The sequence below is a fragment of the Lynx rufus genome, unplaced genomic scaffold (assembly GCF_022079265.1).
Source record: "Lynx rufus isolate CCGP_SWC_20201006 ecotype Redwood Valley unplaced genomic scaffold, mLynRuf1.p SCAF_31, whole genome shotgun sequence".
Classification (NCBI taxonomy): domain Eukaryota; kingdom Metazoa; phylum Chordata; class Mammalia; order Carnivora; family Felidae; genus Lynx; species Lynx rufus.
The window spans coordinates 4603477-4630483 of NW_025814847.1; the positions used below are offsets into that span (position 1 = coordinate 4603477).

The 27007-nt window shown below is 60.7% G+C and overlaps 3 protein-coding genes across 4 annotated transcripts; 1 reads left to right on the forward strand and 2 right to left on the reverse strand.

The window, feature by feature from the left end:
* The first annotated feature begins 2627 nt into the window (after window positions 1-2627).
* DPM3 (dolichyl-phosphate mannosyltransferase subunit 3, regulatory) lies at window positions 2628-3217 on the forward strand. Its single transcript, XM_047092868.1, has 2 exons — window positions 2628-2686; window positions 2868-3217. Exon 2 carries the CDS (start codon window positions 2873-2875, stop codon window positions 3149-3151), a length of 279 nt encoding a protein of 92 aa, XP_046948824.1. The 5' UTR covers window positions 2628-2686; window positions 2868-2872; the 3' UTR covers window positions 3152-3217.
* Window positions 3218-3654: 437 nt separating this feature from the next.
* On the reverse strand, window positions 3655-6007 carry SLC50A1 (solute carrier family 50 member 1). Its single transcript, XM_047092867.1, has 6 exons — window positions 5888-6007; window positions 5512-5589; window positions 5253-5376; window positions 4484-4645; window positions 4124-4243; window positions 3655-4039 (listed from the first exon to the last, which is right to left on the reverse strand). The coding sequence occupies exons 1-6, from the start codon at window positions 5965-5967 to the stop codon at window positions 3938-3940; spliced, it is 666 nt and encodes a 221-aa protein (XP_046948823.1). The 5' UTR covers window positions 5968-6007; the 3' UTR covers window positions 3655-3937.
* A 797-nt stretch (window positions 6008-6804) lies between these two features.
* Window positions 6805-12490, reverse strand: EFNA1 (ephrin A1). Of its 2 annotated transcripts, none has more exons than XM_047092887.1 (5): window positions 12349-12490; window positions 9056-9351; window positions 8048-8113; window positions 7828-7878; window positions 6805-7654 (listed from the first exon to the last, which is right to left on the reverse strand). In XM_047092887.1, the coding sequence occupies exons 1-5, from the start codon at window positions 12438-12440 to the stop codon at window positions 7542-7544; spliced, it is 618 nt and encodes a 205-aa protein (XP_046948843.1). In that variant the 5' UTR covers window positions 12441-12490; the 3' UTR covers window positions 6805-7541. The 2 variants fall into 2 exon arrangements, with proteins under 2 accessions (XP_046948843.1, XP_046948844.1); XM_047092888.1 differs by lacking the exon at window positions 12349-12490 and adding an exon at window positions 9652-9904.
* Window positions 12491-27007: the final 14517 nt, after the last annotated feature.

Here is a 27007-nt window from a genome sequence, read left to right on the forward strand (position 1 = left end):
GTGGATTTTGCCTCGGTTTCCTCATCTGTGAAATGGAGATAATACCAGCACCTGCTGCGTACGGCGACCGGGAAGATTGAACGAGATAACGCCCGTAAAGTACTCATTACAGTGCCTGAAGGCAATCAATCAGTGACTGTCAGCTGCCACGGTGATCCCTCTCTGTCCCTTCCTGTACCAGTAACCAGGAAGGTGAAATCACTAAGCGCACAGCTTGAGTCCGATGGCACAGCTCTGCCATTCGCTATTTTCAGGACCTTGGGCAAGTTACTTACCATTTACCATCTGTCTGTTCTAGTTTCCTCATTTAAACTTGGGGGTGTAAAAGTACCTACTGCCGCTGTGAAAATTAAATATAACAATGTCCCACAGGGCAGGCCATGTAATAGCCCTTCGATGAATTTTTATTCTGCTGCCGATGATCATTATGATATTATAATTTGTTATCTGTCTTTATGTGTCGTAGGACAAGCCCTATCTTTCCCCAAAAACTGTTGTGGGGAGTGGCAATCTTTCAGGGCCAGGTCTCCCGTGGGTGAACAAACAGAATTTCTGGATCTACATTGCTGATGCCCAGCCCCTGGACTGTGCCGGAAGTCGCTGCGACTAGTGAGGTCTTGAGTGAGTGACCAGTAGGATTTGGGGTGAAATTGGGAAGCAGGTGGGGTGTGGCTTTGAAGTGCATACAGCAAATTGGTAAAAGTGTTTTTATTTTGTCTTAATTGTTTACGTTAACAAAGGAATTTGCATAGTTTAAAAAGCCAACTAGTTTTATAAGGCACTTAATGCAAAATACCAGTCCCCTGTGCCCATTCTCCTGCTCACCGTACCTGCTGCCCTCTAAGTCACTGCTGGAACTCTTGGCTGCTTCCTTTGGTACACCTCCTATTTGTTAGTAATGTGCTCATATTAATATTTCTTTTCTTCCATTCTAGATCTAATTAATTGACCACCTGCCATGGATGATGAGGATATGGTTCTCTTTATTCATGACCTTTCTAATACACTCCCCTCCCCCACCCTCTCAATTCAACTATATCCCGATGTTTGCTTAACTCAGTATTCAGTGTTTACATTATTAGGGCTGTGAAAATAGTCTTCACAGCTGAGTTGTATAACGTCTGTACTAAGACTCTGCGAATCTGTAAAAATGTGCTTTTGTTAATTAACATCAAGGACATGAGCCTGAGAAATTTTGCTCTCTGAAATGGCTCAGTCATGAACTTTACAGTTTGAAACCAGTGAGACTGGAACACCCGCCCTGGGGGGGGGGGGGGGCGGGCGGGCGCTGAGCCTGGCAGATTACTTTGACCCAGAGAAGCAGCCTCAATTTCCAACCTCTGTGCAAAGCTTCAGATCTGGGGGTCTGGACACAAATTCTACATTTCTCTTAATTATGTAGTTATCTCTTATAAAATTCTCTACGATTCATTATCTTTGTTAAGGTCAGGCTTCGGGCAGGGTAAAGATAGGAGTCAGAGGCTAAAAAATGTTAGCAAAGGCTTTATTGGGAACTAAGGTCTCAGGCCAGGTTCCGTGACTCAGGGAGAGAGAGAGAGAGAGGAGTCAGGGAAGTCGCGCCCGGGGGTGGTGGGATAGGGTTTTTAAGCTGCAGCGGTTCCCGGTTTAGCTTCGGGTGGGCCTTTTTCGCGCCAGGTGGACTCAGTCTACCTCTCAGTCCAGGCTTGCTGATTCCATCACTTACATTCACGCTTAGCCCGAACATATCAGAAACGCTGCTTCTTTAAATATTACCTGAACTCGGTCCTTTCCCATATCCTGTAATGACCCTGTTGCCCCTGTATGATGAGGGCCCCGCAGTTCCTCCGGTGTGTGCTCTCTGGCAGCTGCGTGCTGATAACCCTAACTCTGCTCAGCTACTGTTCTGTCCGGAGAGGGCTTGGCCAGGCTCTTATCCATTCTCTTTCCTTTGTGAGTCTTTCCCCTGATGTTGATAACCGCCCGCCTTTTCTTTTACTCTATATACCTACCATGAATTCATCCCTAGAACTCTTTATGTGATGTATTCACCTTCTCTCAATACCTTAAACTCATCAGGTAATTCCTGTCCGCACACTTTTTTGCGAAAGACACCCCTCCCCATCCCGCACCCCGCCCCAGAGCCCCTCTTCCTCTAGCTAGCTCCAAGCTGCACTGGCGCTCCCTGCGTCTCTCCATTAAATTATGACCACTTCTGTTCTAACACCCATCTCACGGCATCATGGTCAGTTGCGAATGCATCTGCACTGGGGCGAGTGTCTTGACATCTCTGTTTCTCCAAAGTCTGTCGCGGTGATCAGGTAACGTTCGAGTGAAGGAAAGAATGAGTGAATAAATGGGATTTCTGTGCAGAAGTTTAAGGGGGACGAGATTACATTCCCATCTTCTTGCAAACGTTTGAAGGTGTCCTCAGCAGGACGCCAACTTCGAGCGGGGTCCTGGGGGACAGAAGCTGCACCGAAGCCCCTGCGGACTCAGGCCACAGTCCACAGTCGGAAGCTCAACGAAACTCACCCTGCGCTCAGGCGGCCGCCGCGCCCGATCGCGGCCGCGAGAACTACAACTCCCAGAAGGCCGCGCGGAGGCACCGCCCAGGGGACTACAACTCCCAGAAAGCCGCGCGAACCGAGAGGCCTTCGGGACGCGGACGTCGGGGCCGCGCCGGGTTCGGGAGAAGCGGGCGGAGGTGAGTGCGGGTTGAGGGCCGAAAGCGGGGGTCGAGCCGGGCGGGCCCGGCGGCGGAGCGGCCCTGCGGCAGCTGGAACGGAGGGCGGGTGGGGGAGGACGGAGACTCGGACTCGGACGACCGTGGGGGGGGGGGGGAGCGGGGCGGGAGGGAGCGTGAGCCGTGCCTTCTCTTCCCGCAGTGCCCATGACGAAGCTAGCGCAGTGGCTTTGGGGACTGGCGCTCCTGGGCTGCACCTGGGCGGCGCTGGCCACGGGAGCCCTGGGCCTGGAGCTGCCGTCGGCATGCCGGGAGGTCCTGTGGCCACTGCCGGCCTACCTGCTGGTGTCCGCCGGCTGCTACGCCCTGGGCACCGTGGGCTATCGCGTGGCCACTTTTCACGACTGCGAGGACGCCGCTCGCGAACTGCAGAGCCAGATCCAGGAGGCGCGAGCCGACTTAGCCCGCAGGGGGATGCGCTTCTGACACCCTAACCCCATTCCCACCCGACAGCCTTTCCTCCCGTCGCCCATTAAAGAGCTTATTTTCTAACTCGGTTTAGTTTGAGTGTGGACGGTGGGGCTGGGGACTCTGTGCACCGGCTGTGGAGGAGGGACAGTCAGGCGAGCCACCGTCCTGAGGTCGTCTCAGCTTCATCTTCGCATCCTTGCTCGTGGTCCTCCTTTTTGCTCCAAAGGAGGCACAGACCAAAAGATCTCTCAGGAAGGACACGTCATTTCACTCTCTTGGTCCTTTCAACCTTGTTTGCCATGTCAGGAAGTACTTCCTGAAGTCTGATTTCTGTTCTTCATAGCATCCAAGCTGTGTTCTTTGAAGGTCTTCCTAGGTCTTTCCAACTTCGGGGTTCCTTCAAATACCTCTTCTGAGCCAGCCCTACCAGTCCAAGAACAGCTGTGGATCAAGCACCGCGTCTCTACCGTCACCAACCAGGCAGGTTGAGAATCACCAAATAGAGACTCAGCTTTGATGGGCAGGGGTAGCGAACGATTTATTTTAAGGCACATTCTAAAGATTGCACCCCAACCTCCACAATTAAAAAATATAATCTGTAAAAAATAAGTGATTCATCTCCCAAGTCCCAGCTAGTATTCCAAGCAAAACACTTTCTTTGGCCCCTTAATTCTCACAGTTGTCCTTTTCTTTCCCGCAACCTCCTGCACTCATGGAGCTGGTCAGCAGAAGCAGCTGAGTCAAGGAACTGTCTTTGGTGGCAAGTTGGCATTAAGGTGCCCAGTGGTCAGGCGAACTGCGTCAGGTTTGCAGGAGTGGATAGTTCCTGTCTTGCCCCTGGGAGTACTTCCAGAAAAGCCAGAGGCGAATGAAGCTGGTGAGGATCCCCGGAAGGTTGGGCACCTGAGACCGCAAGGGTTGCTGTGAGCAGAGGAGCGGATTTTCTCCCCGGCACACCTGTCACCCGTCCCTCTCTGTTCTGCTTACCATGATGTAGGGGTCGCGTAGCTGAAACCCATAGAGGGTCCAGGAGGCAGAGGTGAGGAGGGTGGCAATGGTGAGTGAGAAGGAGAGGCGTTGGGTTGATTTAGTCTGAATGACCTTGGCCTTCGGAAAAAGGATAAAAGACACTCCTGTCCCAGGCACATAGCAAAGCTCCTACTTGTCTAAGGATTTCCTCAGGAGAAAGGTCACACATCCTCTCTAATCTCCGTTACCTAACCTTTGCCTCCTGCCTCCCACTCACCTACCTCTACTGCCCTGTCTTCCAGGGTTTGGGTCTTCCCTTCCTTTGGAGTGTAAGTTACGGTCTTATGTCCCCCACTTCCCCGGACAGCCCCCACTCACCAAGTCGGCCAGTGGTGACAGGTACATACTGATGGTGAAGGTACTGCAGAAGAGACCCAGCTGCTGAAGCCGGGCCTCCGGGCTGGGCACCAGGAGCCAAAAGTAGCCGAAACCCAGGACAAGGACCCCCAGCAGGGTCGCGGTCTGAAGGAGCATGGGACGCTGCAGGGGAGAGAGCAGCCTTATGGCTAGCTGTTCCAGGAGCTTCCCTGACTCCTGCTGGAATTGGTCCATCCTGCTCTCTGCGAGGCTCCCGTGGGGGAGCGACCTTCATCCCGGCCTCCAGTATTGCACCTGTCACAGCCCTTTCCCCACCAGTGCTGAACACATGTCTGATCCACCCACATCACCAGTGGTTTCTATAGGAGAAGGTATCTTTTGTGTGTGATCTTGGTACACACGGTGGGAACTTAATACGTGCTGGTGTGAGTTGGGGAGGGAGAGCTAATCAACCCATTTCTCAGCCACTGGCCCTGGCTCTCAAGGAACTATCAGAGATAACACCCGTTCCCCTCAGTGTGTTGGGCAGCAAGTCACCATCAGGCTAGGCAGAAACACCAGTTTGCCAGAAATGGGGCGGCGGTGGAGGAGGGGGTGCTGCTCAGTGTGTGAGTGTCAGGCTGGGCCTCACGGACGACTTCAAGCCTGGAGGAGCCTTCCAGGAAAAGGTGGCAGTGCCAGCCTGTCATAATCTTCTAGGAAGCAGTGTTTACCCTGCCAGCAAGGCAGGGCGTGCAGCAGAGAGGTGGGTCCAGGGGAGGGCCTCTACCTTGCGAGGGCAGTAGTGCAGATACACCGAGATATACAGGGTCTGAAGCACAGCGCCCGTGGCGTTGACGAAGATTAGGGTCCCGTCACCCTTCAAGGCCCCGTAACTCAGCCAGCTCAGGTTGCTGCAGGGTGGACAGGAGGGCCATTCCCCACGGAGGTGAGGATGGGAGGGGGACCCCAGGGGCCCCTACAACGTTCTTCCTCCCCCTCCCCCTCCCTCAGACAGCCTTTCCCGCCGCAAACGTCGCCCCTCTCACTTGATGTCCGTGGTGAGAAAGGGCAGGAACTGGACACTGTCCACGCTCCGGGTCATCCGCATGTGCCTGAGGTCCGAGCTGTAACGGGGCCCCGAAAGCAGGGGTGAGAGACGGGAAGGGAGAAGCAGCCTGCCGGGGAATCTAGACCCCCCGATGCCTGTCGTCCCCGGACCACTGCAGGTCCCGGCCCCACCCTCAGCTCTCTGGACTCTCCCTCAAGTGCCCAGCCTCGCCCTTGGGCCCCGGATCCCTCAACCCGAATCCACTTTGACCCGGGTTTCGGACGCAGCTTGGGGCTGCAGCCACGTCTCTGTCCCCTCTCTGTCCCTTCCTGGCTTCCAGGTCCTGCCCCAGCCTAGCCCGGCCGCGCTCTCACAGGCCGGTGGAGTACATGATGAGGGTGAAGAGCACGCAAGCTCCGGAAAGGAGCGAGTCGGCGACGCCGCCCGCCTCCATCTCCCCCTGGGTCGGATCTTGAGCCCCGCGCGACCGTCAACTAGCTGGGCCGGCAGCCCGCGCCGCCGGAGCCCCGCCCCTGCCCCCGGGGCCCCGCCCCCGCGCGGCGCCGTGCGCCGGAAATGGGTCGGCAGCCCCGCCCGCTCCAGCGGCGCGCCGGAACTGGGCCCCGCCCCCAGAGCGCCAGGCCCCGCCCCTGCTGGCCTGCTCGGAAGCCGTCCTCTGGGTCACGCGGGTGACGGCGGGTCCCGCCGGTCGCGCTCGGCCTGCCCCTCGGCCCGCCCGGACCCCAGCCTCCACCCTCTTGCCGACGTGGCCGACCTCAAATCAAAGCTTCTGGGCCCTTCCCGCCCGGAGCTCCGGCTCACAACCGCACCTGCCCAGGGCTTGAGAGGTTTCCCCCTTTGTTGAAGCCTCTTCCCAGGGTCTCCCCTCCCTGAGTGGGCTTGCCAGGAATCACCGGTCTGTCAGGTGCCCTCCGCCTTCAGCCACACGGCCAACCTTGCGTGATGTGGCCCACCCGCCCAAGCGCCCGTCACTGACCCCCTAGGCCAACCCACAGGAACTTTCCTGCGGCCTCCCACGCCCCGCTGCTTGGGCTGTGCTGGGCTGTGCGCCCAGGCCGCGTTCCCCCGAGCACCCACCTGCACCAGCACCCGCACGGTTCCCGCCAAACCCCAGAGCCTCGGGAGCGCGAGGGGGCAGGGGATGGGAAGAACTTCCAGAGTGGGGTGCAGCCCGGAGCCCCAGAAAATCCTCAGACGGGGAAGCACCCCACCCTCTGGTGATGGTAGGGGGGTCCTAAGTTAGGATGGAGGAGCAGAGAAGTATGTCCAAATAAACACGTTGTTTTATTATTTGTATAAAAAAAGTCCAGTTGTAGAAATCACAGACACACATCAAGTTTATATACAGATCCTGTCCACGTGGGCCCTGCCCCTACACCTAAACTCTAGACACAGGTTGGCACAGCCCCCCTGCTGGCACAGCTCTGCGGAGTGCTACCCTCAGGTGGGAGAGGACGGGACGCAGTGCCTGGCTGCAGCCCTCTCCCCCGGCAGCTCCAAAGACTTCCGGAAGTCTTGGGGAGATGCTGGATCAGCCCAAGCGCGCTGCCTCTCCCGTCTCTGGTTCCCAGGCATGAAACTGTCTCACACTCCTCCTGCAGCCAGTGCCTCTGGGCATCCTGGCTCTCTCTGGAGGGGCATCTTTGCCAAGCTCAGTGTCCATCTGTATGACCGCAGGCTCCCTCCAGCTCGGCCTTCTCAAGAGGCCACGTCTTGCACAGCTTGTTCCTTTGGCTTAAGGGCAGAAATGGTGGGGGAAGGCCTATCCCCACTCCCCTGTCCATCCCTCGAGGTGGAGGCAGTGATGGCACTACCAGGCTTGCCGACCCCCTTTGGGCTGAAACTCGTGATACCCGTTTTGAGGCTGCTGGATGGCAGCTTGTGCATGTGGTGGGAATGGTTCCCAGGAGGACTGGGGCCGTGGGAGGGGTCCCCGAACAGGTGAGGGTGCCCATCCTGCCTCCTCGGCCCAGTTCTAAATCCTCAGGCCAGGTGTGGCCTATGTCTTCATGGGGTTTGCAGCAGCAGGAGCGGCAGAAGCAGCACAGCCCAGGCAAGTGGGAAGAGGCGGGGGGCAGCGCTGTGCCCGATGCTGTGTAGGACCTGTACCTCTGGGTCATCTGCAAGATGAGAGGGCGGAAGCCCCCAAGGTGAGTGGCCCTACTGCTGGCTCTGGCCCTCAGCTCAGCACGGTTTCCCCAGCCCCTGCCTGGCAAGGAAGCCACGTCCTGTACCCAACCTCTTTAAGCAGACCCCCTCTGTGCCCCAGGCCCAATTTTCTCTGGCTACTTACCTGCTGGAAGTCTCTTCTCCTGTGGATTGACATGGGCCTGAGGACTGGGAGCTGAAAGGCAAGGGTCGTAGTGGGTCAGGTGCCATGCCGGGGTGGGGGGGCGGGGCTCACGGGCGGCGGCCGGCTGGGCCGTTGGTGGCACTTCCCTGCCATCCCGGCTCACTAGCCCAGGATCAGCAAAGAGGTGCGGGAAGGAGGCCCACAGGGCTCTGACACTCACTGATTTTGCCACTGACGATCACCTTCAACCTCAAGCACTGGTCTTCCTGGTGGTGGATGGGTTTGGCTGCAAGATAAACCCACAGAGTGTTAAGGGAGGAACCTCTGTTGGAAGAAATCACAAGTGCAAACTTCTCCGCCTCTTTTTTCCCCGGCCCCGCTCATTTGAGCTTCCCACTCATCTTTCATTCCCACCTTCCTTCCTTTGCCCGCTTTCTGCTTCCTGCTCAACCTCCCATTGTCTGGGATGACCCTTGGCTTTGGAGGCGGTGCTAAAAGGAGCACGGCCTTTCCCTCACTGCTCCCAGCCTGGAGTTGGCCGAGGCCTTCACAATATGCTCCCCTGCCTGGTATTCTCCCTGTCCAGGCCCCAGTGACAAGGCGAGGCCTGGATCCATTCTACACACAGCTGATTTTCTAACTCCTGAATCCACCAGCGCCTCTCCAGCACCTTCGGCAGAGTCCAAACTCCCTAGCACTTCCTAGGCCGCCGTGACATGTGGTGTGTGCCCTGTCCCCTCCAAGCTTACCTCTCCCCACGTGCAGTGTCCCTCCTACTTCAGACTCGACCATATGGCGTTCCCTGAAGATGTCCTGCACCCATTGCACATGTCCCCTCGTGCCCGGCCAACTCCCCGGCTTGTCCTAAGCTCTTGGGTCCTCGTCCCCAGGAACCCTTCTCTGAGTCTCCTGAGCCTGGCAGGTACCCAGGTCGTTTTCCCAAGGCCCCTGTGCCCATATCTTCATACCACATCGTTCTAACGGTCCGTTCACCTATGTGTGTTGCTTTCCAGCTTTCCGGACTACAGGGACCCTGCAGTGTTTTATTGATCTCTGTGCCTGCGGTGCCAGGCAGAGTGCCCAGTGCACAGAAGCTCATACCACGTGTGTAACGTGAGTGGATTAAAACAATTCAGGATCGGAAGGGCCGTGTGTGGCTTCGTACTGAGCACGTGCATCACACCTGCTGCGTCCCTGTGTGGCCCGTGCGCGCGCCCGGGGGACTCACAGATGTAGTAGTAGCTGTGTCCCTCTTTGAACTCCTTGCCCAGGGTGAAGGGCGTGAAGCGCTGGAACTTCTCCGACAGCTTCTCCGGGCCGTGCCTGGCGCTCGGCTGGTTGCACTGCCAGCGGACCTGGTCCCTGGACTGGGGTTGGCACAGCTGGTACTGCTCACGCTCCACCAGATACAGGGTGTACCGCTCCATGGCGGCGGCCGCCACGGTGTCGTCCTCGTAATGCGGGCAGATGATGTCCAGGTAGTCATTGAGCCGGACGTGCACTGTGTAGTCCTCGCTCCGAAACCTGTTCCCGGAGCGGGAGGCAACAGACGGTCACTCAGAGGCCAGGCTCCAGGCCAGAGCCGCGGGCCTGCGAGGGTCTACCTGGCCCCCCACGGAGATTTCTGAACAGCCTCAACTCCCAGTATTTTCTGACCTTGACCTCTTCAGTGTCTTCTCACCACCTTCGAACGTGCCACCCCCCTCACTGCGTCCGTCCTCTAAATTGCATCCGCCTGGCATCCTTCAGGTGCCCGACCACTTCCCGTAACCCCCGGGGGTTTGCCCAAGGAAGGGCTTCTGAGTGTGTCCTTAGCTCACTCACCGCTTCCCCAAATCTGTGCTCCCGGCTGCTCTTCTCCAGCCCCGCCTGGGACCCAGCCCGCGACGCCCTCCCATCCGGAGAGCCGCGCTCAGCCCCAGCACAGCTGCGGCGGGGCCGCCCGCGCCCTCGCCCGTGCCCCCGGGGCGCGTTCACACTCGTCGGCTTCACTTCCGCCCCCGGCACACCAGGCCGGCACACGCTCCCGGATCCGCCACTCTAGCGCCTCCTAGGCCGCTCCTCCCAAAGCATCCCAGGCCTCCCCGTCCACCGCCAAAGCCACGCTCGCACCTCCGCGGAAGGAGCTCCAGAAACGCTGGGGCTCTCGGCCCGGCGGAGGCCGCCCCAGGTGCGGCCAGCGCCCTCCCCGGGGCCCCTGCGGCTCCGGCCCGGCTCCGCCCCCCGGCCCCAGACACCTGGCTCCAGGCGCCGCGGGGCGGGGTCCGGGCGGGGGAGGGGCCGCCCCCCCGCCCCCCCCGCCCCCCCGCCCCCCAGCCGGTCGGCCCCTCCGGAGTCCCCCGGCGCGGCCGGCCGCCAACCCGCTTCAAACCCGGGCCCCGGCACGGGTGGGGGAGGGGCAAGAGCTCGGCCGAGCGGCCTGGTCGGGGTGGGGGTGGGGGTGGGGGTGGCACCCCCTGCCCGGTCGGCGGGCGCCCTCGGAGGCCCGGCCTGGGGGCGGCGAGCACCCGGGCCCCTCCCCCACCGGGGAGGGGGAGGAGGAGAGCGCCAGTGAGGGAGAGGCTTTTAAAATTCCTCTCTGGAGAGATAAACATAGAAGCCATTTCAGAACAGGTATTTCAGCTCTGGGCCTGGCGTCTTTCCCCCATTCCCGTGACGGGCACTGACTCATTCCTCTTCCGCCTCCGCCACCCGCCCCAGCACTCCTGAGAACCTGTGAAAATCTACCTGGTCAGAGGCGGCCGGCCCCCAGGACCTCAGGGCCAGGGCTTGCCCCGGGCACAGTCCTCCAGGCCCGGGAAGCCGGCGCCGGCCCCTCCAGCGCCCAGGAGCCCAGCGCCCGGCTCCTCCCGCCCGGGGCCTGGAGAGTCACCCAAGCCAGCCCCACACCCACCCAGCTCAGGGCCACCTCGTCTGTGCCTGCCAGCCGGGCCTGGCTCGGCCCCTGTGCACTCCACTCTGGCTGGTTTCTCTTTAGTCCTGGGTATGGGAGGGTGTGTGTGTGTGTGTGTGTGTGTGTGTGTGTGGCCAGATGGACAGGGCAGAAGCTGTGCTTGGTGGGGGCACCCATTATCCCCCTCCTGGGGGTCCAATCTGTTCCACTTAGCACTCCTTCGACTCTGGCTCTCCGTCTGGGAAAGGGGGGCAAGCGGCGTCAGGGAAGGCGGGGAGGGGGGGCAAGGAAGAGGCTCCTTCCTGAAAGAGAGGAAACCTGGGAGCTTGGGAACGGAAAAGGCCAGGGTCCCCCCCTCCCTACTCATGGCTTCCTGTCCCCTCCTCCTCCTTCAGCCAACACCTGGCATGGGCATAAACAGGGACTTTGCTCTCTCCCACTAGGGCGAGACTGGGTCAAGGAAGTACAGAGCAGGCAGGTGGGAGCAGCAGCGGGTGGGGAGGGCCGACATTAGGGCTGCCCCTGATGCCGAAGGGCAAGAGGGCATTGCCTCCTGGGCTTGGCAGCAGCTGGCAGTTCCCTCCTGCCCCACAAGCCACAGCCTCCAGACCCCCCCACCAGGCAGCACTGCCACAGGGTCAGAGGAAGCTGGCACCACGGATTTCTCAAGCGGAGTGGGGGGCGGGCACGCAAGGGCTGGGGGTGGCCAAGCTGAGCGTTTATCCTGGCCGGAGCTGCCCAGCCCTCCTCCCCCTGCTCCGCCCTACCCACCTCTGGTGTTTTCCCACAAATATTGTTCCCGTAACTTCAGAAAACTCAAGGGCAAGAACAAAGGGTCCAATAGGGCTTCTCCCTCCCAGGGCCATTTGCCTCCTAGCCCTAAACCTGCCCAGGATGAGTTAACTCCTTCCTGCCCAGAGCCCCAAGTAACCCTTTTAACCCCTTCCATTCCTTCTGAACCTTTCCCATGACCTGCCTCCTCCCATCTCTTAATCTCATAAACAGGTGACTCCCTCAGCCTACTACACAAGGCATGCGCCCCACTCATGCCACCTCAAAGGTTCCCTTGTGTGTGGAGGGGAGCTTTCCAGGGTCATCCTAAATACGGAGTGCACAAGCTTGAAGCCAGAAGGCCAGGCCCCTCCTGAGGGGTCCTTCCAGGATTACAGTGAACATTCTGCTTACTCCCCATGTCACATCAGGCACCTATCTGTGTGGGCAGACGTCCAAGCGACAAGAGGCACAGAGGCTTTTGTCGTGGAAGGGCCTAGAACGAGAGCCGTCGGCGCCAGGGAGGGTGGTCGAGGCTGGAGGCAGGAAGTGTTCAGCAAGGGCCCCTCACTTCAGAGTTAACAGGGGGCCAGGGGGGTGGAAAGGAAGGGCAGAGAGAACCCAGTGCAAGTAACTGGCAGGCAGGCTCCGGCCCAGGGCTGGGGTACTCCTAGTGATGTCCCAGTTACCGGGGAGAAGCGAGGGGAAGAAACTCCACGGGATCCCTCCCGCCTCTGGTCACGGCCCCAAGACTCAGGTCAGGGGCTGGCCGGGGCAGTTAACCGGGCCACGGTGGGGGTGGGGGTGGGCAGTGCCAGCCGGGCGCCCGGGCTGCCGGGCGGAGACTCGGGGCTTACTTGGGGTTTGAACTGTTCCAGAAGACGGTGTGGCGGTCAGCAGCGGCCAGACTGCAGCACAGGCCCAAGAGCGGGGCCCAGAGGAACTCCATAGCGGGGGGCCTGGCCAGGCCGGGCGAGGACGAGGGGCTCCTCGGGGTCCGGGTTCCCGCGGGCTGTCTCGGCGGCGCAGTCGGCACCGCGCACAGCTCTGGCCCCTCCGCCCGGCGACTCCGCCTTTTGGGCCGGCGCCGCCCGCCACCCCGCCCCGCCCCCGCCCCCGCCCCGCCCCGCCCGGCGCGCGGCTGCCCCGGGGCTTGGGGGCTGGGAGGTGGAGGAGGGGAGGGGAGGGGAGGGGAGGGGAGGGGAGGGCAGGGGAGCGGAGCGGGACTCCTGCCTCGGCCGCGACGAAGGTGCCGTGTGCCGCGAGTCCGCTCGCCTGTGGGTGTGCGTGCGGGCCCGCGGGCCGTGCGGGGCGCTCGGTGGCGCGCGGGAGAAGGGCTCCCACGGCACGTGCAGGACTGCGAGCGCGCGGCGCGGGACCCGGTCGGGCTGCGCCGCGCGCGGGTCCTGCGGGGCGCGAGGTCGCGGACAGGGCCCGCGCTTTCCCCGAGCCCAGCACACCCAGGCTCGGGCGCCCGCGATCCCACTCTCCTCCCACCCGCCTTTCCCGGACTCCGCGCTCGGCTGCCCCTCCCTACACACGCGGCTGTTTGTTTTTGTTGGGTTTGTCAATGTTGTCTTTGTTCGCGAGATGGTGTCATCGCCTAGATGCCGGGAATAAAGTGCGACCCTGTGTGATCGGGTGTGTAACGTGTGCGGCTGGGGCCAAGGGCGCCCCTGCCCATCTCCGCCAGTGACAGGGAGGGACACCCGGGCTCCTGGGTCCCAGGGGCGCCCTCTCTTGTTTCTAGTTGGCCAAAGGGCACTACTGACGTGTTCGTGAGTGCGCGCGCGCGCGTGTGCGCCAACACACGTGTGTGCCGTGCGAACGGGCTTTGGATACGGACTGTGAGAATCTGGGCATTCCCAAAGTGTGACAAACCGCAAGCCCGCATGTGCATCTGGCACGCGTCAATACGTGTGATGGCGCGCGAGTGTGAAGGCATCTGTGGGTAGCTCCGCAGCCGTGTGTGCAGCTCCGGCGTGAGTGTGCAAGTGTTAGCGAACCGCGTGTGAAGAGAGGCGGCCGTGGGGAGGGGCGGGGGCTTGCACGGCGGGCCCCTCCCCCCCGCCCGGCGCCCGGCCCCGCCGGACTCGGCCCCCCGGGGCCCTTGTCCCCGCCGGGATCTGCCGCCGGCCGGAGCAGGGCTGGCGCCAGGGCGGGCAGGTGTTTGCTGAGGCTCGAGTGCGCGTCCGGGGCGGGGGGCCCGACGCTGCGTGCCTGCGCGCCTTTGGCGGCTCCCGCGTGTGACTGCGGGGCTGTGTGCGCGCGCGGCTGGCGTTGCGAGCGTGTGCGCCTCCCCGGCCGGCCCGTCCCCGCCGCCGCGCGTCGCGGGAAGCCGGCTCCCGGCCGTCTCGGACGCAGCTCCGGGGTTCCGAGGCCGTTTCAGCCTCTTCTTTTACGGCCGGGCCTGGCGACAGCGCCTGTAATTACGCGGGGCCGGGACGCCGCGGCCAGTCCGGCGCTGGCCCCGCCGGGGAGGAGCCTGGGGCGGGGAGAGCCGGCCCCGCCTCCTCCTCCCACCCCCCACCCCGTTCCCCCGCCCCGACGGCCGCAGGCGGCGGGAGGCGAGACCCCCCGCGCGGACCGTAAACACTTCGCGAGCGTAGCCGCGTGGCTCTGCGTACGCCCCGCCCCCGCCCCGGGCGGCGGCCCAGCCCCGCGGCTGCAGACGTGCAGCGCGTCGCTGCTGCGGGGCCGAAGTCCACCCGCCCGCCCGCCGGTCCCCCGGCGGCGCCTCCCGCGCGCTTGGCTCACCTGGGAGGACCCCCTGGGAGGAGCCCTGGGTGTGGGCCTCCCGCGTGCCCCCGGCGAGAGCAGCCGGCCCCTGCCCGGTGCCCCCGAGCACCGCAGCTCCTCGAGCGCGGGCTTTGCCAGTCCCCCGCGGCGTCGGCAGCGCCTCGCCGGGCACCCGGCACACGTGGCACACAGTCACTACGTGTGTGCGGAGGGAGGGGAGTCCCCGCCACGGGAGATGCGGCCCTTCTGCGGACTCCCCGCTCTGAAAAGCAGCCCGGGGAGGGGGAGGGGCGGCGGCTCTGCAGAGACGGTGGCCCAGGTTGCCCACCGCCGGGGCCGGGCCGGGAACGTGTGGGGTCCCTGCGCCGCGCCGCCCGGCCGGGCAGGTTCGGGCGAGCTCAGCCCAGCCCGGCGGGGCCACGTCCGTTCGCGCTCTGCGCGCGTCTAGGGCTGGGGCGGGGCGGGGGCGAGCCGGCTGGAGAAGGGCGGGGGGCCTTCCCGGCTCGGCGCTGTCCCCAACATTCCCACTCCAGGTTGTGGTCCCTGCACTGTTCGATCCATGTATTGTGCGTCGGGGGTCGCTTGTCAGACCTGGAGGGGCGCTCAGGGGCCGGGCGTTGTTATGGGCACCGAGGGTGACGGTGAGGCTAAGACAGAACCCCTGCCCTCGGGAAGCCCCCGGACCAGTAGGGGATACAGACGAGCCACCGTTCGTACAAGCTGGCTAGTTTGCTGTAGGTGCTGTGTGGCCCAGGCGGCAGTCCCGCCGCGCCGCGCCCCTCGCCCGCCCCGCCACCCCTAGAGCCGCGGCGACGCCTGCTGGACCGAGAGGGGGGCTGCAGGCACCGTGCGATCCAGACGCAGACCACACCGGGCACTTCCGCTCTGAGACTCGGCTTCCTCCGGTCCCCTCCCCGTCCCAGCCCCAGCCTGCCCAGGCGGCGCTCCTCTGGGCTCCTGCTTTGGACTACCTCTCACCGCTGACTTATGCGTCTGTGTTGGCTCTCGGCACCGCCACCCCCAGGCAAACATCTGGGCTCAGTGGCGGGAGCTGTCTGAGGTGGCTGTCTGTCTGTCTGTCTGTCTGTCTGCCTGTCTGGGAAATTCCCCTAGTGAGTCCTTTGTGGGAATTCCCGAGGGACAGGGTTAGCCTTCCGAGTGCCCTAGGAGAGCCCCGCCTGTGGGAGACGTGCTCTCCACCTGTGAGGGCGGGGCGCTGCCCTCCTGCGGGCGCCAGTCTCCCCGTCTGGACCAGGCAGAGAGTGATTGCCGCTCCCTTGCCCAGCGCCCTGTGGTTGGAGGTAGGGAAGGCCAGGGCCAGTGTCCTGGGGCACTGTCTAACCCCAGCAGCCCCTGAGGGCATCTCTGGGCAATGGGGTGAGGTGGGAGGGGATTCCCTGGTGAGTCCTGGGCCCAGAGCAGCCTCTGCTCTGTGTTCTTTTGGAGAATGCAGCGTATATTTCCCACTTTATTAGTGACGTGAGCAGTTTTTCAAAAGTTGGAAAATAGAGAACAGGAGTACAGAGGGGTGGGGCCTGCCAGCCGCCCCTGGGCTGACACCTTTGTCCCTTGCCTGCCAGCCTTTTGCTTGAGATTTTGTTTGCTTGCTGTTAGCTAGTGTGATAAGTATGACTCATTTCTGCTGTGTCCTTCTTTTTGCCTTTTAACTTCCATCTTATACTCTTTGTAAACAGCATTTTTAATGGCAGCGTAAGTGTCTCTCAGAATGCAGAGATGCAGAAATAAATAACAGCATCCACACGCACACACTCAAGCACTCCTCAGTTGCTAAGCAGGGCTGATTGCTTCTTGGAACTTACAAACAACCCTGACATTGACTTTCAGTCAGCAAGCGTGTATGGAGTGCCCGCTCTGGCCCGGGCCCTGGTTTAGGGCTGGGGGCTTCGTGCAGGACAGTAGGCGAGGGGCCCACATGGTAGATGAACTCGACATCTGCTTCCTTCGATTTTGGAGAATTTTCATGTTGCCGCATGGAAGCCAGATTCTTCTGACCACTGGTCCAGTCCTCTCCCTGAGGGTGCAGGTGGCCAGAACCTGGTGGATGTGTCCCCTGGGGGTTTTCCAACTCCAGAGGGGGGCCAGGCTCAGAGAGAAGGTGGAATTCTTCCCCTGGGAGTCCCCTCGGGGAAGAGGAGGTGGGGCAGGATGGGGCATAGGAGGTAGTCGGGGCCTGGGCAGTGCTAAGAAGGATGGGATCCTGGCTTCTGCACAGAAAGCAGAAACACCAGGAGGCATTGTGTACAGGTGCCTCTTGCACCAAAAACTGACTAATCGCTCCCGTCACTGTCCTGGGAGGCCCTGGGGACTCTGAGGTATATCCTTGCCCTAAAGTAATCTAGTCTCTTGGCAAATACGTAATTAGAATATAAGATAAGAGTTATAATAGAGGCATAAGAGACAACAGGCTGTGGGCTCAGCGAGGAAGGAATGTTTACTTGGGATGAGGGGGCCTTCACAGAGGAGGGGATACTTGAAACGGGTTTTGGAGGGTGAGTTGGCATGCACATCGAGAGAGGAGGGAGCAGGCAGAGGGGTGGGAGGCTGTGCAGGAGCACTCCGAGGGAGCTACAAGTACAGAATGGGTCTGGGGGGTGTGACAGGAGGTGGTTTGGGGGCCACGTTGCCAAGGTCATTGAGTCCAGGCTTGGGATTTTGACATCGTTCTGTGGCTCACTGATACTTGAATAGGGCACTAGGATTTGCATTTTAGAATGTGGGTCAAGGAGGGGGAGCTGGGGGGGGTGGCTAGCTCCCGTGGGAGTGCGCGGGGCCAGGGGACGGGTTAGACGTTGCTGGAGGAGAGCCGAGCCCCAGGCACGGGCAGGGAGGAGGCTGGGGGGGGGGGCAGAAACGCCGCTTCTGCGTAGGGAATGCAGGACAGGAACAGACCTGGGGGGCAAACCAAGTACCGGTTTAAACAGGAGGTTTATGTTTCCCGAAGCACAGAGCGCTCTGGAAGCAGGATGGCCGCTCATCCGTGTGGTCATGGAGCCAGTGCCCTCTGCTTGTCCACTTTGCCGCCCTCAGCACCCTGGTCACAAGGTGGTGGCCTCGGCCACAGAGCTACATGCCCGCGGTGGGAGGGGTGGGGGTGTGAGGTCTTCTCCTTTTAAAGGCCTCTTTTTATCTGGTAAGGAAATCTTTTCTAGCAACTTCCTAGACCGATTAGCCTCAGGGGAAAAAACTGGCTCAGTGTTCAGGGCCCGACCTACACCTTCCAGGGAGGGGAAGGGACGCTCTGTCTGGGGCTGGGGCCCACCTCCCCCACATGGGGCCTACTCTGCTCCCAGTAGAAACCTGTTAGCCTGGGGGAGGGGTGGGCACCGAACAGAGCCCCGTGCCCCTCTGGGACTTCCACGGGAGGGTCCCAGAGGGCAGCCAGAGGGGGGTGGTCTGGAGCTCGGGAGGGGTGGGGTGCTTTGGGACATCGTGGTGAGCCTTGAGTCTCTAGGCAGGGAAGAAGAGACTGCTGGATGTAGGGCTAGGAGGCCCTCTGAGACGGAAGCGAAAGGGCCCCACCAAAACTGCCTCTGCTCTTGCTAGGACCCGCCCCCACACCTTACACGCGCCTCCGGGAAGAGTGCATATCCTCCGGTGAAGGTCAAGGGGTCAGTGACCTCTTCCAGCACAGCAGTCAGCGCCTAAGGAGTGACGGGCAGGATCATGGTTTCCAAGACCACCGACTCCCCCAGACCCCAGGCCAAGGGGAGATTCACTCTCCTCTCCTTCCCAAGTCTCCTGTCTACTCTCTCTGTCTCTAATGAGCTCTGTTCTCACTTCCTCTCAGCTCAAGTTTGAGCCGTGAGGCATGAAGCCGCGACCCTCTGGGCTGCTCCTGTGGGGCCCCCCCTCTGTGTCCTGGAACCCAGTCGGTGGGGGTGGGGGGAGGTCCCTGCTCCCAGCTCCCCAGCCTCGGGGCCCCCAGCGTGGACAGGCCCGTGCAGGTCGCAGGAGAGCATTCGCCGGACAGGCCCATCAACCTCCTTTCCACCGCTGGCCGGAAGCTTTCACTGTGACATAGTTGGTACAAGGGCAGGACCTTAGGTGCTTTTATCTCGAAAGTGTTCCTTTTACACACTTTTTTTTCTGATTGCAGGAGGACTAGAGGATCAGCGCAGAAAACGTGGAGAAGCACAGAGGTGACAGCGCCCTCGGGAGCGGGCCCAGCCAGCCCCTTCCCCACAGCTCGGCAGGTTTTATGGCGAATGTCTTTGTGAGGCTGCGGTTTAATGCCCGTGTTACGGCCAGCTCGGAACCCCTTGCGTTTGTGTAACATTTTATGACCTTCCAGTGTGTTCGGCTGCGTATTTTATCACGTGCCATTTCATCTTTACAGACTCCTCACGTTGTGAGGTAGGCACAGGCAGGAATTGGGCCCCCACTGACCAGGCGAGGAAACCCCGGGCGGGGAGAGGGGACGGAATCAGAGCTCACATGGCCACGCCGTGTGTGGCTGCCTCCTCCCTTCCGCACCTCGCTGCCTGCCTGCCCTGGGTGTGAAGGAAGGGCCTTGGCACCCAGTGCCGATTTGCTGTGGGCCAACGGAGGCAAGTGGACGGAAGGGGTGGAGAGGGGAGCTCCTTGGCACCAAAGCCCCTGGGCGGGGGCGGGGGGGGGGAGGAGAGGGGACCCCAGGGGCTTGTGGGACAGGCCGAGGAGACACAGCGCTCCAGGGCTCAGCCCGCCCTGGCCGGTCCCTGCAGTACAGCTTACCTCCCACGCCACCCACATTTCCGGAGGCTGGTTTGTGTGTCAGGCACTTCCGGGGAGGCCGATAATGACCTGCGAGCAGGACAGAGCAGGAGAGACGGGGCCCCCCAGCTTTAGAAAGGAGAACACTCTTTAACCTCTCTGAGCCCCGGTACAGGTGCTGGGGGGCCCCAGGAACACACGCACTGGTCCTACGGGGCGGTCCTTGGTGGACTCCCCAGGAGCACGGCTGCCTAGAGCCCTGAGGTTCATGGGGTGCAGACGAGTGGGGGGAGTCCCCAAGTAGGAATGGTGGGCAAGGGCATTCCATGCCCTGAGGGATGGGACAGACCACTCTTCCCTGAGCTGTGGGTGTGCCAGGAAGGACTTGGGGGGTCTGTGCCTCCAAACCTGCTCTTCCCCTCCAGGCCTCTCACCCCACCCCCCCCCCCCATGGGCTGGGCATCATCACCTTCACTAGTTGTGGGTCCTGGGGAGCTGGGTCTCACGGAGGAGGAGGGATTGGCTAAGAAAAGGTGGGGGAGGGACACACAGCCCGGTTGGGTACAGGGAGGGCAGGAGCGTACAGAGCTGATGTGCAAGGCGGGTGTGTAAATGCTGTGGGACCTGGCAGGAAAACTCCCCTCGGGCGTGAGTCCCTGTGTCAGGGAGGAGTCGGGTGGGACAGACATCCCGGAGGGGGCCTTTTACAGCAGTCGTTTACAGGGAGGCTGGCTTCCCATGGGCCGCGGACGGGATGTTCAGACGTTCAGATTGGGCCTCAGAGACAAGCAGGTGGGTTGTATTCTTTGGGGAGCCATGGGCTGACGGAAGGCAGAGCCCAGAGAAGGTTTGGAGACTCCAGTGTGGGGAGGGGCGAGGTGTCCCAGGAATAATAATCAGCTCACGATCCAGAACCTTCCGGGTGCCGGGCTCCTTTGAAGCTCATTACGCGCATTAATGTGCATCATCTTCACGAGCACCATATGGGGCGGGTAGCTGTAGCGACCTCACTTTACCGATGGGCAAAGCTGGGAGTGCAGAGAAGTTAATGACTCCCCTGAGGCCACACAGCTAGTAGGGTGGTGAAGCCGGAACTGAACCGAGGCAGTCGGCTCGGGAGTCCTGCTGTGACCACTGTCCCTTCCCGTTCTGGTGGCTGCTCCCAGAAAAGGTCAATGAATACCGGTCTAAGGTGCGGGCCACTGGGGACACAGAGACGCGAGGCCATTCTGGAAAGGATCTCTGTGGGATACAGTGTCTGTTAGGATGTGGAGGGAGGGTGGGGCTGTCCGGTCAGCGTTGGGCGCCCAGGCAGGAGGCAGAGCTGTGGAGAAGCCCGCTGGCTCCCTCTCCCAGGCCTTCCCGCCGGGCTCAGTCAGGCAGGCGCCCCACCTGGGGCCCCTGAGGCCAAGGAGGGACTCGGGATGCGGGGACTTGAGGACTGGCTTCCTGCTAGGCTGTTCCTGTGGTCTTGGCCGCGTCTCCGGCTGCCCCTCGTACCCTGGTCCCTGCCTGTCACCCAAGCCATGTTCCCAGCCTTTCCATCCATTGTATGAACTACTGAATTTCCATCCAAAAGAAACCTTTTCGGTTTTCAGCGGCCTGGAGTCCGTTTCTATTGTGGAAGCCAGAGGCTGGCCTGCAGGGGAGCTCTCCTTGAACAGGTCAGCTGTGAAGTGCTTGAGGACAGGTTGAGAAGTTGCACATTCAGGGCAGCGCGGGGGGGCAGGGCTCTGAGACAGCAGCCTGGAGGTGGGGCCGGGAACGCGGTTGGAGGCCCTGGAGCCCAGCCGGGAGAAGGCAGAGCCGCCGTGCAAGCAGTGCCTGCGGGGAGGGGGGAGCCAGGTGGGCATCCAGGAAGGAGGGGACCCGGGAGGCAAAATGCCGGCTTTGGGCTGGCCTCCTAGGACCTTGGTCATCCCAGAGGAACCCTCCGCCGTTTAAGCAAGAGCCAAGAACGATTCCCGTGTCCTGCTGTGGGCCACGTGCCCGTTCCCAAAACCATCCCTGTGCCTGGACACTGCCGTGCTGGGTGAGGCTCGGGACACTGGATCACTCCCGGACCTGGAGGCGGGCTGGGGATGAGCAGTCCTACAGGAAAGCTGGGCTTCTGCCCCTGGGAGCAGCGCAGGATAGAAGCGGGGCAGGCAAGCAGGTGTCCGTTAGGAGAGCTTGGTGGGTGCGAGGCTTTCAGAGTGCAGGGAGGGACTGTTTCCAGATGGAGAAACGTGGGCCCAATTGTAGATAAAGAGGAGAGAACCAGTGGCTCCCCCCCCCCGCCCCATTCAGGGAGCCTGGAGATGCATAGGGGAAACTGAGGAAGGGGGCCCCAGGAGGCACACGTGGGGATAGCTTTCAAGACAGAGGGTGGGAGTCCAGGTTGGTGAGGGGCACGGCTGTGTTTCAGAGGGGGGGAGGGGAAGAGTGTGGGAGGGAGTGGCCGGAGGCACCTGTCCCCTGGCCACCTGCTTCTCCGGGCCTCACCTGGGCTGAGAGCTTGGGCTTCGGAGGCAGACGGCAAGCTGGGGTCCCAGTTCTGTGACTGCACTAGGTCACTCCCTAGGATGTGACCCTGGGCGCATCACATCTGTGCCTCGGTTTCCTCATTTATGAAATACCAAAGGGTCACGGCGAGGGTTACGTGAGATGATGTACCGAGAAGACAGAGCGCGTGGAAAGCTGGAGAACCTGGCTCGTGGAGAGACCTCGGGACCAGACCAGCTGTTACTGTGGCAACTGTGACTTTACTGCAAAGGCCCCCAGTGACAGTGACGAAGTCCAGTCCGCGTGGCTGCCGCTCCTGGCTCCTGACGTGGCCCCCCAGCCCCCCCATAAGGTCCCCCTCAGACGGGGCTCCTCCTCACCTGTCCCAGCTGGCCACTGCCGTTGGGCTGGGGGGAGGTGGGCAGCAGGGACCTCCCTGTCCACCCCTCACCCCCACCGCCTCTGCCGGACGTCCCGTGCGTCCCAGTTCGGAGTGCTGGCGATCCCAGGTTCCCTTTGCGCCGTTCCCGGGGCCGGACCAAGGGCAGACCCGCCACGTTTCGTGTCGCAGGATGTCCAGTCCTGTCTGAGGACGCGGGCTTTGCCGCCGAGCCCTGGGGGAGCAGGGAGTGTCCTGTGAGGTGTGCCTTCCCGCTGCTGGGTGGTTTTCCTCCTTGGCACACACTCAGCCAATGGGCTCCCAGGAAGGGTTCTCTTGGCAGAAAGCTTGGGCCCAGCTTGAGAACCACCCTGCCCTGGGCGCGAGCGGCCAGGGGCGTCATCGGGCAGGCAGAGGGGGAGGAGGGCTGGGCAGCCCCAGGTGGGGCTGGGTCCCTGGCGCAGGTTAGGGACAGGGCACCTCTCCAACTCTGGGCTACACTCAGTCACCGAGGACCCAGAATCGGGCCCGGAGGCCCCGAGGCCCTGGTCAGCCCTTGATCTGCCTGCTGTCCCTGCCATTGAGGAGGCCGAGGACACACCTGAGACCTCCCTCTGTCCCACCGCCTCTCCCCCGGCTCCCACGCGGGACTCTCTGCACGTAGACCGCAGCAGCCAATCCCTGCACGCCAGTAGACGCGCCTGGCTTCTCTGTAGACTGGAGAAGGCGGGCGCGGGGAGAGAACAGCCTCTGACCCCAACCGAGGGCTGCCGTTTCCAGAGCAGGCACATCTAATCACAGTGACCAGAAGCGGGCGAGCGGTGGACTGGGAGAGGGGGGCGCGGATGGGGGTCTGACTGGAAGGGGCAGGAGCCGCTCTCTTGGGAGGCTGAAGTGTTGTTTATCCGGACGGGGTGCTGGTCGCCTGGGGGATGTCGAAAGTCGCCGGCAACCTGGACCCCGAACACGTGTGAATGTTATTGCGCGTAAGTCGTGCTTCGCCAAAGGTGATACAAAATACAAGGAATAAAAAAAAGAATAAAAAACAAACAAACAAACAAAACCCAAAATACAAGGAATAACGACAGGTTGACTGGACACCCCAGTGAGGTGTCCAGGTGAGGGCACCGGGTGGGAGGCTGGTTGCCCAGGAGGGGCCCTTCTCACCCGGCTCACTCTGGGTGCCTCCCCACCCCCCCCCCGCCCGTCGCCACTAGGAGGACAGGGGCCCTTCCTCTGTTGCGCAGCTGCCCCGACCCTGGGGACCGCCGGCCGCCTGGCCGGGAGGCTCTTTCCCTGGGTGTTTCCCCACACAGGCCGCCCGGGCCGTGCAGGGTCTGTCCTGGGCTGTGTGTGTGGCTACCGGAGCACCTATAAAGTAAACACGACTGAGAAGGCCAGTGACCGCAGAAGACACAGATGAAATGAAAAAAAAAAAAAAATCAAAATAAACAAAACCTCCCAAACTCACCCCACGCCTCACACCGAAAAGCCCAGAGCCCCGAGCTGGGTGGGATAAAGAGTGGGCCTGTTTGGGTGATATTTATATAAAGGGCTTGGTTCCTCCCTCGGGCGAGTAAAGCGAGTTGTAAAATTTGAAGGCACATTTTAAAATTGTTTAAAATCCTCCAAATGTGTTTCCTGTCTGGCGCTGCGTATGGGGAGCTGGTAACCCGTGTGCCTGTGTGGCCCGGAGCGCGGGTTAACGAGGGAGTTTAGAGGCAGTGATGCGGAGGGGCCGGCCGACTCCGGCCGGCAGAGAAGGAGCCCGTTGTTGGCCCGGCGTGTGTTCCCAGGGCTGGAATGTGCGGGAAGGGCCTCGGGACTTGGGAGGGTGGTTTAGTCTGGGAAATTAGCATCTTTGTAAAAGCCACCGTACTTATAAATCATCAGTTAAAGGCCCGTAGGGGTCATAATGCAGGTGTGTGATTTTTACTTCTGAAGCGAGTGGGCGTGATAATATTTGACAACACGTAATAATTAGGGTACTGCGTGTACATTTGATAAGTTACATGATGATTGGGATGACCCTCCTGCGTCATGGCTCCTTTCCACCTTTGCTGACACTTCCCTCTCTCAGTCTCTCTCTCTGCCTGGGCCACCGTCAAACTGAGACCTCCCGGTGGTTCAGCACCACCTCCCCACGGTGTGCATGAAGGACTCCCTCTGCTGGGCCCCCTTGACATTTTTCCTTTTTTTTTTTTTTTTTTTTTAAGTGTTTATTTTCGAGAGGGAGCCGGTTGGAGGAGGTGGGTAGAGAGAGGGGGACGGAGGCTCTGAAGCCAGAGAGCCCGACGCGGGGCTCGAACTCACAAACCGTGAGATCATGACCTGAGCCCAAGTCGGACATTCAACCGACAGAGCCACCCAGGGGCCCCGACATTTCGTCTTTAGCAAAGTTCACTGTGTCCTTTCCCTTCTGAAATTCAACTGAATGTGTGTCTGTCGCCGTCACACGCCCTGTGGGGACCAGAGCTGGGTCTTAGCGGTGCCTCCCTTTCAGCTCCGTGCCCGGAGAGGGCTCTTGGTTCATATCTGTTGAATTAAACTGTTTTTTTTTCTTTAAAAAAATTTTTTTTAATGTTTTATTTACTTTTGAGAGAGAGAGAGAGACAGAGCATGAGCAGGGGAGGGGCAGAGAGAGAGGGAGACACAGAATTGGAAGCGGGCTCCAGGCTCTGAGCTGTCCCCACAGAGCCCGACGCGGGGCTCAAACTCATAAGCTGCGAGGTCATGACCTGAGCCGAAGTCGGAGGCTTAACCGACAGAGCCACCCAGGGGCCCCAGTTTTGCTATACTTTAATGTTTTCTTTCTAGTTTTTTTAATGTTTATTTATTTTTGAGAGAGAGAGAGACAGAGACAGACACAGTGTGACTGGGGGGAGGGGCAGAGAGAGGGAGACACAGAATCCAAAGCAGGCTCTGGGCTCCGAGCTGTCAGCACAGAGCCCGACGCAGGGCTCGAACCCACGAACTGGGAGATCATGACCTGGGCCGAAGTCCGACGCTCAACCAACTGAGCCACCCAGGCGCCCCTAAACTGTTTTTTTTTTTCTTAACAGGATTACTGGGCAGACCTAATTTGGTAACAGCCATCACACTTTAAGATATATTTTTAAATTTCATTGTCCTCGAGCCCTGCCTCGATGGGATATAGATGTAATTGTGCTGAATTTAGAATTAGTGGAATTCAAGGTATAGTTTGAAGACCATCTGGTTTTGTTTGATTGTAGTTCTGAAACACAATGTCTATCTCCTGTGGAAACCCCTTGGGGACAGCATTTGTGGGGGGCAAGGTGACCTGTGGTAGATCTTCGTCATGACCTTCCGTGGCACCTGACGGATGAAGGGCGTTTCTCTCCGCACCTGCGCCCTCTTCTTCGTGCTGGTCGCGGGGTCGGATAGGGCGGAGCCCCACACCGAGCAGGGAAGGAACATTCGATTCACCTGAGTGCCCCAGACGCAGCCTGGTTCCGAGCAAGCGTTAAAGGGAGCGGCAGTGTGGCAGGCTAGGTGTGGCGGTCAACTCTCGAAAAGAAACAACCACAACAACAGCTGATGATGGTCGGCGGCCGGCCGAGAGGCTGTGTTGGAGCAGAATTCCCGGGACAGGGGCCGCCCCGCGTGGGTTGCACGTGAAGGTGGCGTTCGTGTCCTTTTCCTTGGTTTCCCCGCTGCCCCAGGGAGACGCGGTGCCTGGAAGCCAGGAGGGCTGGGGGTTTAAACACGAGGCAGCAGCGGTCCTGGGTCTCGGTTCCCTCAGCTGCGACAATGTGAAGAATAATGCAGTGTCAGCCTGCTTGCTTGTCCCTGTTCCCCCCTCTGCCTGGCAGATCCCCTCCTCCTCCTCCCCTGCCTCCCGGCCATGGAAGCCGCCCTCTCTTCACGTTCAGGCTTTCCGGATTTAGCAAATGAAAATAGGGCATCCCCAGTTAAATCTGAATTTCAGATAAACAGTGAATACTGTTTCAGTCGGAGTAAGACCCAGACAATATTTGGGGCACACTTCTACTGAAGTATTCATTTTAATCTGAGATTCAGACTCAGCGGGGGGGTTCTGTCATTGAAACTGACAACTCAGTTAAGTCCCACTTCTCCACGGAGCCGCCCTGGTGAACTTCGTGCAGCTCCGAACTCCTGTAGCCTTAGTGACTCTCACACTTGACCGACATCTGGGAAGTAGCACCACCTTTATCTGCTATCAATAACTCTGACCACCTGTTGAGCTCCCGTGATGTGACGTGCCAGGCACATAGGAACTTTGCACAACCTGTCGTGCTATCCCTCATGGTAGCCTCATCAGGCTGGAATCCGTGTCCCCGTAGAGGCCCAAGGAGGGAGGACGGCCCCGGTGGATGCACGGTGACATCGGGCTGCAGGCCTGAGGGTGCGGGACGGGATCCTGAACCCCGCACTGCCGCTCCCGGCGGGACAGGGACGGGGTCTGACGCCGACCGTGTCTGTTGGTGCCTGGCTGACAGCGGCCCGTGTCTGTTGAGAAGAGTGATGCTCCAAGGGAAGAGTATCAGGATGGACTTGGGGACCAGGGGACAGATCTGTATCCAGAGTCCTAAACAATGTGACGAAGATAGGGGTTTGGGGACGGGACCACGAAGTTTCTACACTTCCAGCAACTTCTAAAGTGCTGTTTGCTTTCGTGTGGATAAATGCATTGCTGTTTGTGGAGTATTGTGACACTCGTCCCTGAGCAAAGTCCTCTCTGACGCGGCCCATAGGATGTGGGACACGCGGGCGGACGCGGTGTGTGGCAGGCAGCTGGGGCACCCCGGGCTCAGTGTTCCTGGGGCTCAAGTTTGGGAATCGACCGAAGGGCGCTGTGGTCGTAGAGGAGAGGGTGTGGGGCACAGCCACGCAGCGGTTTCGGAGAGAGAATCTCCGTGGATGCTCTTTCCCCACGGGACCGGGTGGGGGGCGTGCGCAGGCGCAGGCTTGCGGACCCAGAGTGGAGGCCGCGCCCCCGCTGCTGTCCGGGTCTCCCGGGTCAGGTCAAGGTCATTCCCACACTCGGCCTGGAAGTTAGACACAGGCCCTAGGCCCAGGTGCAGCTGGTTCCCAGGACGGAGGGAGGGGGAGGGAGGTGGGGGCGGCACTGCGCAGTCTCCTGAGCCTCGGGCGCGCCTGCACCCCTGCCTGGTGGGCCGCCTGTTTTTCCTCATCCCCCCTTTGTCTAGTTTTAATTT

Bases quoted from the DNA above. Each gene is read 5' to 3' on its own strand.
- DPM3 (XM_047092868.1), top strand. From the start codon at position 2,873: ATGACGAAGCTAGCGCAGTGGCTTTGGGGACTGGCGCTCCTGGGCTGC.
- SLC50A1 (XM_047092867.1), bottom strand. From the start codon at position 5,967: ATGGAGGCGGGCGGCGTCGCCGACTCGCTCCTTTCCGGAGCTTGCGTG. The intron at 5,377-5,511 runs GTGAGAGGGGCG...TCCACCCTGCAG, and splicing joins TTTCTCACCACGGACATCAA to CAACCTGAGCTGGCTGAGTT. The intron at 4,646-5,252 runs GTAGAGGCCCTC...TCTCCCCTGCAG, and splicing joins TGCACTACTGCCCTCGCAAG to CGTCCCATGCTCCTTCAGAC.
- EFNA1 (XM_047092887.1), bottom strand. From the start codon at position 12,440: ATGGAGTTCCTCTGGGCCCCGCTCTTGGGCCTGTGCTGCAGTCTGGCC. The intron at 8,114-9,055 runs GTGAGTCCCCCG...TTTATCTTGCAG, and splicing joins ACACAGCTACTACTACATCT to CCAAACCCATCCACCACCAG. The intron at 7,655-7,827 runs GTAAGTAGCCAG...CTCATCTTGCAG, and splicing joins GGAGAAGAGACTTCCAGCAG to ATGACCCAGAGGTACAGGTC.